The sequence below is a fragment of the Trypanosoma equiperdum genome, assembly GCF_001457755.1.
Source record: "Trypanosoma equiperdum strain OVI genome assembly, contig: ctg_1607, whole genome shotgun sequence".
Lineage (NCBI taxonomy): Eukaryota > Euglenozoa > Kinetoplastea > Trypanosomatida > Trypanosomatidae > Trypanosoma > Trypanosoma equiperdum.
This window is the reverse complement of record NW_027123624.1, coordinates 9,685-20,130: the sequence shown is the minus strand read 5'-3', so window position 1 is coordinate 20,130 and position 10,446 is coordinate 9,685. Positions and strand designations below refer to the sequence as shown.

General features: G+C 51.2%; 1 protein-coding gene across 1 annotated transcript; it reads left to right on the top strand.

The window, feature by feature from the left end:
* Window positions 1–804: 804 nt before the first annotated feature.
* Window positions 805–9,951, top strand: TEOVI_000625800 (ankyrin-repeat protein, putative; the record flags this gene model as incomplete). Its single annotated transcript, XM_067222295.1, has 1 exon — window positions 805–9,951. One exon carries the CDS (start codon window positions 805–807, stop codon window positions 9,949–9,951), a length of 9,147 nt encoding a protein of 3,048 aa, XP_067078396.1.
* Between the last annotated feature and the right edge of the window lie 495 nt (window positions 9,952–10,446).

Here is a 10,446-nt window from a genome sequence, read left to right as displayed (position 1 = left end):
AAAAAAAAAACAAAAACGAAGTTGCAAATGCTTAACCGTCTCATATACACAGGGATATCAAATATATACGGATGACAAATGCGGTGGACACGACATGTAGCGTCCACGAACATTATTTGCATGACTACGGTAAATGAGAAATGGATCAAACGATGTGTGATTCAACTGACAGGTATAGTGACTCGTGCCATAAATAACTTCCGATACGATTTGAAAGTGCTGAGAAAACCTCCGCCGGGCGTTTGGTGTCGTGTTATGAATTAAGTCGTTACAGTGAGGGATCACAGATATATGGCAAGACGTGGAAATATCGTTACAACTCCACTGGTGTGCAGCAGTAAATTCAACTTGTTTGAAAAGTGATGATGCCTGCACTACTGGAACTAATAATAATAATAATTATTATTATTTTGGTGTATGAGGAACACGGGTGCAAGTGCCTTTCTTTACTTTGTACCGATTTGTGGTTTAGTTATTTCTTGTTTCTTGTTTTATTTTATTTTGTTGTTATTACTTTTTTGTTTCGTTTACTCAAAATATTCCGCATCAAATCTAACAAACGAACATGATATGTGTAGTGTTCACCTTTTCTTTTTCTCGTCTGAAGGTGTTTGTGCCGCGTGGATGGCTGCCGTCTTTATTCCCCACCCTTTCTACTTATTGCTTTTATTGTTTAAATACTCTCTCTCTTTCTCTCTTCTTTCTTCTCTTTCCTCTCTCTCTCTCATTCTTCACATTCCATAAATTTATATTTCATGAAGAAGTGTCGCCAATACCGCGTGTATCCTTGCGAGCGGTGGGGAAATGCCCCCGTCCAAAGACTCGGCAACACCGCTGGACGCGGCAATTTTGTGCCACATTCGCACTCCATATTTAAGTGGTAGCGGTCTCGTTGGAACCGTACAAACGCGGCTGAGCGCAACACTCGCAGATGTGCGACGGCTCCTCGAAAGTCTTGCGAGTCTCGCGCGGCAGGGTAATGATCGCAACGTCGGTAATGCCATCGGGTCAAGTGAAGCCCCAGTCAACGTTTCAAAGGAGGAAATGCGTAAGATTATGTCGCATGCATTACATCCATTTGACTTGAGTGCAGATTTCTCATTTGTGAGGGGCGGGTGCGGCGCCATGGTTCCACGGGAGCGTGAGAAAAGCACGCGGCTAGTGGATTTATTCCCACTATTACCACAGCTTTTTAGTGTAAATAAGAAGAATTATCATATCGGTTGGGCGATGGAGCCGCCCGCACCTCTAGTGAGAATTTTAGCGAGGTTGGAGGATATGGAAGTTTGCCGCAACGCCGTTGCCGTGCTGTTTGTGTCCATGCAAACACCGGACGAGATGTTGAAGGACCGACTGACGCTATACCAAAGCGCAGCCAATGTTGGGTTCTCTAGTAAATCCGCTCAGTTAAATAGTTTCAAGAAGTCTCTGAATCTTTGGAATTGCAACGTACGCGATTGTTTTGGGCGTACCGTTCTCCATGAGTCCGTCTACCACGGGAATAAGGAAGTAGTGGCACATTTGTTATCGCTACCATTCATACACACCAACGAGCAAGATGCACAGGGTCTGACGCCGCTGCACATTGCAGTGAGGAAAGGTGATGAGCGTATTGTGTCACAGCTGTTGATGCGTGGTGTAGATGTACTCCTACAAGATGCAAGCGGGGATACGGCACTCCACACCGCCCTAAGACTTCGGGATAGTAGGCTGGTAGAGTTGCTCTGTCAGTGCTTGCGTGAGGCGGGCATTGGTGCAGAGAAGCTGAGTCAATATCGAAATAAACGTGGCCTTTCACCTAGCGATGTCTTTAAACTCCGCTGGCCTACATTTTTTCAGTTGTGTGCGGTGGGCGACGTGCAGGCAATTCACACCTTGTATAATCACTACCTATTCAAGTGCGATTTGGCACATGCTCCTGACAACCTGTTACATCAATCAGTAGTGCACGTGGCTGCCGCAGCCGGTCACGCTGATGTGGTAAGGTATTTGCTTGACGAGGTAGGGTTCGGACGAGCCAGGGCTGAATGCTTTATTAATAGCCGCCTGCAAACCCCACTGCATGTGGCAGCGGAGCGAGGTGAATTTGCAACCGTGAAGTTCCTTTACGAGCGATATCCCAAATGGCTTGCTGCAAGAGATATTACTGGGGCGACGCCGTTAGTGGCAGTTCTCCGCAATCGAAGACGGTGGGGGACTGCGATAGCAGAGTATTTCATTACCGTTGCATCGAGTGAAACCATTGCACCCAACACGTGCGATAATGGTGGCAATGGTGCTCTTCATTTGCTGTGTGAGTTGGGTTTGTTTCACTTAGCAAGGTTGCTCGTTGAAAGTCATGGAGCGGACGTCAATCTAGCTCACACAGGAACAGTGAACACTCATCACTTTCTGAGAGTGACGCGGCGGTCGAAGTCTCTAATGGAGCAAATGAAATGGAAATTGAAACATCAAAAGACGGGGAAACAGGCGAAGATGACGCCTATCTTATGTGCCATTCGCGGAGGCCGTTGCGGTATAGATATCATAGAAATGTTGCTTTCACACGGTGCGGCAACCCGTGAGGATGAAATTGTTGAACTTCTGTTCTACTTGGTGTCAAACGAACACTACGAGGTAGCCGAGCGCGTCCTGGCAAGAGAAAATGTGAAGCCTCCTGGGCATAACGAGCTGCTATGCCGATTCTGCCGGGAAAAACATGTTGTTGGCATCAGCTGGTGCTCTAAACAGGGCTTCCGTCAACTGAACGTCATGCAGGAAAGCCATCACCCATTAGCTGTCAGTTCCGCTTTAGGAGATGCCGCTGCCGTAGCTATTCTTCTCGAGCACGGGGCAAACGCGAACATCGGTAAGAGCGTGTTGCACACACCCTTGGCACTTGCCATTAACGGGGGACACGACGATGTTGTTAGGTGTCTTGTACGGGCAGGGGCCTGTCTTCTATCGGCAGATGGCTCATGGAGTGCACTGCGCGCTGCTGTGAAGCGAGGGGAGGAGTTCATAATGGCTGGATTGTTGGCCGAGCCGTCCCTCCCTCCATCGGAAGTAGTGCATGCGATGGTGTTCGCGTTGCAGGATGCACGTGGAAGAGGCGTTGAGATCCGCGAGCGCCTCTGTGTACGTCTTGCTCGCGCACTGAACTTAGCTGAATGCGGCGGAGTGCACCCAACGGAGTTATTACACCTTGCAGCGAGCCGATCCTGCTTCGCAGTGGTACGGGTGCTGGTGGACAAGCTGCTGGCTCTTCCACGAGAGGAGTTGGAGAATATTCTGAAAGATGCTCCAGCGGCACCTTCACTCGCTTATGCGCTCATCGAGCCGAAGGCAGTTCCTTTGCCAAAGGGTGTGCCTAGTCGACTGTACGCACTTCACCCCTCACCAGCTCCCTTCAAGCGATTAATAACGTTGCGCACTTGGCAAGAAGGGTTGCACCACCGCCTGCATCTGCGGGATGCGTTTAGCTACTGTGCCAGTGCCCGAGAGGAGTCATTGCTCGAAACTCTGCTATTTGACGTCGGGCTGAAGCCCTGGGAAGGGCCTGATTTCCGGGGTTGGAATGCCGCTGACTATGCCGTTGCAAGTGGACTATACAATTCTGTGCGTATTTTACTCGTCTCAGGGTTGGCCCCCCTCCGACACCACCACGTGCGTAGCGGTACGTGGCTGGGAATTCTTTGTCGCTCCATGGTCACCCCCGCTGCACGACCTAGTGAAACTAATTTGCTGTACTTTACTTTGAAGCGTCTGGTGTGCGCGGGAGAGACCTTGCTGATTCGCCACATCCTCTGGGATGTCTGCCGGCGATGCGATGTCTCGGATATGAGGGACGCGAGTGTGTGGCTGACGGATGTTCTTTTGTGCTGCGCTCGCAGCCGAAGTCTGGAGATTTTGCACATACTTACAAGGGAATTTCGCGTCACGTGGGGCAGGAAGTTCTTTCCTACAGCGGAACCACTGTTGATGGCAGTATTAAATAGTGACGCGGAGATGGCATTGTTTCTAATGACACACGGCGCTGTCCCCACGGCATTTGGCCCCATTCCCAAAATGCATGACAACGTTAAAGCTAGTTTCCTGCGGGAGGAGAGACGTGCTGTTTCCCCCTTATGGCTAGCTGCCCGCCTTGGGGAGACCGCCATCCTGCAGCAGTTGCTACAGTCAACGGATCTTCTGTGCCATGAAGCAACGCTGGACAATTCCACCCGGTGTGGTGACATACTCCAGGCACTTATCGATGGAGCGACGCGGCGGGTCACGAAGGAGCGCGACGCGGGCATGGCTCGAACTATCTTTATGCTGAAGCGTGCTGGATATTTGGCCCTAACTCCCGACGTTGTGAGGTGCGCCGCCAGAAAGGGGTTGGTACAAGTGGTGAATGCCCTCGTGGATTGTTACGGCCCCGATCCGTTTGTGGAAGACCTCAAGTGTGGAGGCTTGTGTGCCATACATTTTATGGTCGCCAACCCGGAGCTTTGTGGAACGCTGCGTTCGTTGCTTGTTGCGGGACGCAGCACAGCAACTGAAACTGTGGGGGGAAGTGTGTCCCTCGCCTCCGCTATGCTTGCGACACCATTCAGGGTTAACCCTGTCGATTACGCTCTGAGACATGGTTGCGCAGAGGGGGCTCTGCTTCTTCTTTGTTTAGGGCTTTACGGCAGCGGAACTGTGTTTGCAAAGCGAGCCCGCACGTTGTCAGTGGTCATACGCCTCGCAGTGCAAAGGAGGTGCACAACGGGGTGGAGCGGCTACACAGCTTTGCACGCAGCGATTGAGATGCAGTGCCACAGTCTGGCGAAGACTATGGCTTGCGAAATGGCAGCGATTCATGGTCCCAACAGTGGCCCCTATGCAGAGATGACTATCAAAAATGATGACGCACCATCTCTTCACGCGTTCATGGCGTTCCACTTGCGTGAAGCACACTTTGGAACGCTTCTTTCGTCCGGCGTGCCTCCAGTAGTGGATATCTCATCTCCCTGCGATATCCCGTACATTGTATGGAGCCCGCATGCGTCTGAGGGGCGCTTCAGGGAAGCCGTGCGGGAATCTGCCACGAGAGAGGGGCTGGAGCAGCCGCTAGATTTAATGAAAGAGAGTCTCCGCGTTGAGGTGCGCCAGCACATGTTGTCCTACAACGAGAACATCTTTTTTCGGAGCCGATCGTTCGCAGTGACGGCACTGACACCGATGGCGTGCGCTGTTGCCGCGGGAAAGTTGTCGTGGGTGCAGTTATTTTCCAGTTGCGGAGTTTCCTTGACGAACGACAGTTCCATTATTGCCGCAAAGTATTCTGCAGTTTCGACGCAGGGACGAATTAAGGCTCCGCCGGTGTACAAACTCGTCGATATGAGAGACTCTAGGAAACGGAAGGCACCGAAATCGGTGAGAAGGAAGCACGTTTGCTCCAAGGACACTGGCGCGTGGCTGCTTACTGCCTACGTCCACAATCGTTGCCACATCTCCCCCATCATGCTTAGCATGGCAATTGTCGTTGAGTGTGTTCGGTCGGGTGCCGTGGAACAGAGACTGCTTCAGCAGCTACAAATAATTCGCTATCTTCTTGGATCCGATGAATCTCCACTACGAGAGGAGGTGAATCTGTTGGCCATCGTAGCTGCAGAACTGCAACTGTGGGGGTTGCTTGAGGACACTGTGGTTACATTGGAGCGGTGCGGTGCCGTATTTGACCCCATTAGCGAAGGGGATATACCGCCCTTTATGCACAATGTCGTTGGGAGTGCCCACCACGTAATGCATAAGGTGGCAAGAGTTGCACCACGGGAAATAATTTTACTGGTTGCAAGAAACTCATCTTTCGTTCACGTCGAAGAGTTGTGCGACGCGAAGGGAAGGACGGCGCTTTACCACGCCCTGTATCACCCGACTCCGGCTGCTGTTGACACATTGCTGTCTCTTAATGTTTCGGTGAGTAAGCGCTGCTGCTCTGGGACGGGGCGTACTCCATTAATGGTTGCAAGTAAACTTGGGAAGCTCGGTCATGCGGAGAGGCTAATGCGAAAAGAGGTGTTGGACCTTGAGGACAACTACGGCAACACAGCCCTCCTGCTAGCTGCGGAAGGGGGTCACAAACAAGTAGTGGAGTATCTTCTCGCGCAGGGAAGCTCGCCATCAACCAAAAATGCTAAAGGGATGACGGCGGTGATGGTGGCGGCGCTCGCGGGTCATGATAGCCTCGCTGTTCCGATGGTTGAGAGATTCTCCGGCATATCGGACTTGTTTACTCCGCACACCACCATACTGCACTGCGCCGCTGTGGGAGGCGCCTGGGGTGTTGCAACCACAGTTGTGAGTTGTCTGGCGCAGGCAGACCCCTTAGCAGTGGACCACTTTGGATACACAGCCCTATTTCTCGCCCATGCATTTGGAAATGCGCGTGTCCTGCGCACGCTGCTTGGCGCTGTTCTCCACAAGGGTATTACCGTTCCCTCTTCTTTCGTCCGGGAGCGTCAGATAATCTCACGCTCATCGGAACTTGTGCCGCGAGGGTGGCTTAAGGGAACCTTGTATTTGGCTGAAGCGGTGCTAGGCAACGGGCGGAAGGGCTCATCATCATCATTATCATCATCACACTATGGTCCCATGCGCTCCAGTGAGACATTGTACGGTCATCGCACGTCCATCCGTCGTAATGATGTCCCTTTGCTTCTTTGGTGTGTACGGAACAACAACACACTCGGTGTCCGTGTCTTGGGGGAGATCAATGTTGGTGATAATTGCTACGCTCTTCATGAGGCCGCCAGAAGTGGAAATGTGGAAATGGTAAAACTGCTGCTGAAATTGGAGGTGAGCAGCCCTGATGTGTTAAATGAGTCGGGTATGCTTCCATTTGAGGTTGCCGCAGTGCATAAACATGTGGAATGTGCCTCTCTCATATTATTGCACACCAAGCTGGATCCTGTGCGGTTACGAGTGCACATCGATCACGGTGATGATCCGGACACCACAGCTAATAGTACAGACAGTAACACCCATAACCCCATGCAACTTCTTGCATCTTCTGAGAATGCTGAGGTTTTTGCTGATGTGGTTGATTCAGTGCAACGCATGAGCGGTGACACGTGGCCTTCAGTGGCGCAGCAGCTGTTTGATACCCTTTCCACTCCAGGTCCTGATGGCATGACGGCGTTAGAGTTGCAGTTGGCTTTGGGAAGAGCTGCGGGGGCATTACGGTTGGTGAAAATACTTCAGCGCCTGTCCCTAGATGTAGCAGGGAACTGTGCCTTTGCCGTGTCGAGCAGCATACTTCATCACCTTACAAATGTGTCCCCTGCAGTGCGTGTGCTTCTCCATGATATGTTTGGCCTCACGGATGTAGCCAAAGGCTACGGAATGAGGCGTCGCCGCTTCGGACGGCTGTCGTTCGCCGATGTTAGACTGATCGGCATCAGTGCGCTGCAGAGTGACGCTTATTGCGCGGCAGCAACCTCATCCATCTTCACTTTTGGGAACGAGGTCGGTGCAACATCTTCACTATTAGAGCGACTTCCCTTTGAGGTTCGTTTTGTGCCCCGTCCGTTCGAACGACGGTCTGCAGCCGAGCGAGCAAAGCTCATCCGATGGCTTGGATCCTCCCTTATACTGTCGAGCTACAAACAATTAAGGACATGCGCCCAGTTTGACGCGGTGGAGGTGGAGATCGTGTCCCACCCAGCAGAAGAGTTCGCCGAACTTGTGGGTGATCATTTACACCATTCAATTTACGTCGACGGCGACTGTCAGCTTGTGGTCCCGGATTTGAATATCATCCTTGGGTTTGCAACCCGACGCGAGAAACAGCGGTTGCTGGACGAGGTAGAGCACCTCTGCGGTGTACTTACTGATACTATGCAGTCACTTCCCCATCCTGCGCTTAGTAAAGGTGAGGTCAAGGTGGACTGGCGCAACTGCAACATTGACGACGTGGAACAGGAGGCTATCGAGTGCCTCATTGAAAATGGGCTAAAGAAGCTGCGGGTGTTCTTGGAGGGAAATCTTAGGGACTGTCTTTGTGGTGTGAATATGACAGATATATTATCTGTGAAGTGTACTGCAGAACCCGTTACTGAGAAGGTACACATTACCTTTCAGTACACACGAGAAGCACTGAAAAAGTTTAAGCCATCCGCTACCGAGTTGGGAAGTACCGTTGATGGACTGTTGTGCGTTGTGCGATTTAGTGACGCGGGCATGGGTGGTTTGGATTTTGTTATGCGCTCGGTCCTGTATCCGGCTACCTTGTCCGACGTGAACTTGGTTGGCGTCAGCCGCATCCGTGATGCATGGGTTGCTGATGTGTCTCGCCGTGTAGGTCAGCGAATGGGTGGAGAGACAATAGCATTTAAACTCCAGCTCGAAGGAAGTGAATTGCATGAGCTTCCACTGCACCTTCTCAAGCGTATGATGGCTGATGTGACTGATGCCATAGCTATGCTGATGTCGCGGCCCAGTGCAAAAAAGCACCGATTTCTTGTTTCCCATATCGTAGGTGAGTCTTTGGCTTCTTCCCTGCGCGCTGTGTTTGTTCTCTTCTCCACGAGCCGGCAACCAACCGCGAGGCGGGCACAGGGTAATCTACTTATTTGCTTCAATGCCACAATGACGCCTACCATGTCAGATATCTACCAGTGTCTCCGCCGAAGTGCGTTAAAGGATGAGGCCGAGCGCTTAAAGGGGATGCTCATGTCTATTGTCTCAACCATGGGTTTGCAACTCAGCGTTGCTCTTCCTGCAGTTCCACTTCTCATGGATGTGTTGGGTTCCTTAAGACATCAAGATACGGAGAATGTTGTGTCGTTTCTTTCAGTTCTCTGTCACAACGACGGCTCACTCGTGTTAAAGCCCCTCATCGAGGGTGTTTCCATTGGCTGGAAAACGGAGCTTGGGCGGGTTGTCCGGCGACACGTAAGGCAAATAAGCGTTACATTGGAGGTGAGCGGGGGGTCGTCCTGTGAATTGAAGGAAAACGGAACCTTTGTCTACAAGTGCCCGCTCAACTGTGCACATGCGGGGTCATACGCTGCGCATTCAAAGGGATTATTATCCGCACAACAGATTGCATCGTTGCTGCTTATTCAAATTGACGCGATGGACCCCACAATGCGCAGCCTCATCAGCACAACAAAAGCCATGGCCTGCTGGTCCCGAGCTTGTGGCACCTGCACGCGCCTGTTAGATGCGGGGTCTCAACGCTGTTCAATTGTAATTAAGAGGCGTAATATACTTGACCAACCAGTTGGGCAAAGTGCAAGTGATGCCTTCAGCTTCCGCGGCGGGTGGAGCGGGGTCAAGGTTAAGGGTAGTACAGGTGTGGTGCGATTCACAGCCCCAACCAAAGCTGGCTATTACCTCCAGCATATTTTGCTCAATGATCAGCCACTGTTTAACTCTCCACTTCGCATCAGGGTTCGACCGCTGGGCCCGCATCTGCCAAACACAAAAATCCTTTCCACCTTCAACGCTGTCGTGGTGAAACGTCCGTTTCATATTCAACTGTTGTTGCATGACCGGTACCTTAACCGCGTGGCTCACATTTGTCCGCTTCGAATTGAAGCGGTAGACGGCGGCGCGGTGCATGTTGCCGGTTGGAAGCGGCTTCATGTGGACACGGTAGAGGTGGAAGTAGTTGTAAAGGAAATTTGTGAACAGTGTTCACTGCGGTTTCGGTTATTGGCCCCGGGAGGTGCCGGAAACTTCGTAGTGGACTATACGGTTGCGTCTGTTACCCCTGACACGTACCGCCAACAGTTTGGACCGGTGAAAAGCCGACTCATGGCAAAAGGGCTGCAAGGGAAAACGGGAAGACCGCAGCGGCCGCCACCACCGCCCGTTGGAATAATGAGCAAAAGGCAAAAAAATGAGTCACGGACCCCACGATATATCTTCCCCCCGCTTAGGGCGGTTGCAAAAGGGGAGAAAAATACAAAAAGAAAAAGCAAGCCGCCAAGCACGTAACCTGCCATGAATACGGACTGGACTGTATTATTAAGCAGTCGTTTTGATAATGACTGTATATTTCCCCTGTGGAAAAGTCCAGTTGTTTTTACTACCGTGTAGTGATGACATTAGAACATTAGCGAATGGAAGAGGGTGTTCATCCCTTTCCGCAGTTCCTCTGTATATAGAGGTGAAGTGTCTCTCATCACCTGCAATTGCTTGCATAGAGACAACTAGACCAACCATGTGTAGGAAGAGAGGGAAGGAGAAAAAGAAAAGGAAACGAAAAGAAAAGAATTAAAAAAAAAAGAAAAGAAAAGCGTATACACACACGGATGGGGAAATGGCTGCAGAATCATGTGAGTGCGGGTCTGTTATTTACACCTTTCCTTCTCCTACCACCGCTGCCACTATTTTGTCGTATATTATTTTAACTTTCCCCTCGTGTATGGTGGCTTAACCCCCCCCCTCCCCCAACACACAAAATACTTTTTTGTTATTACCGCTGTGCGT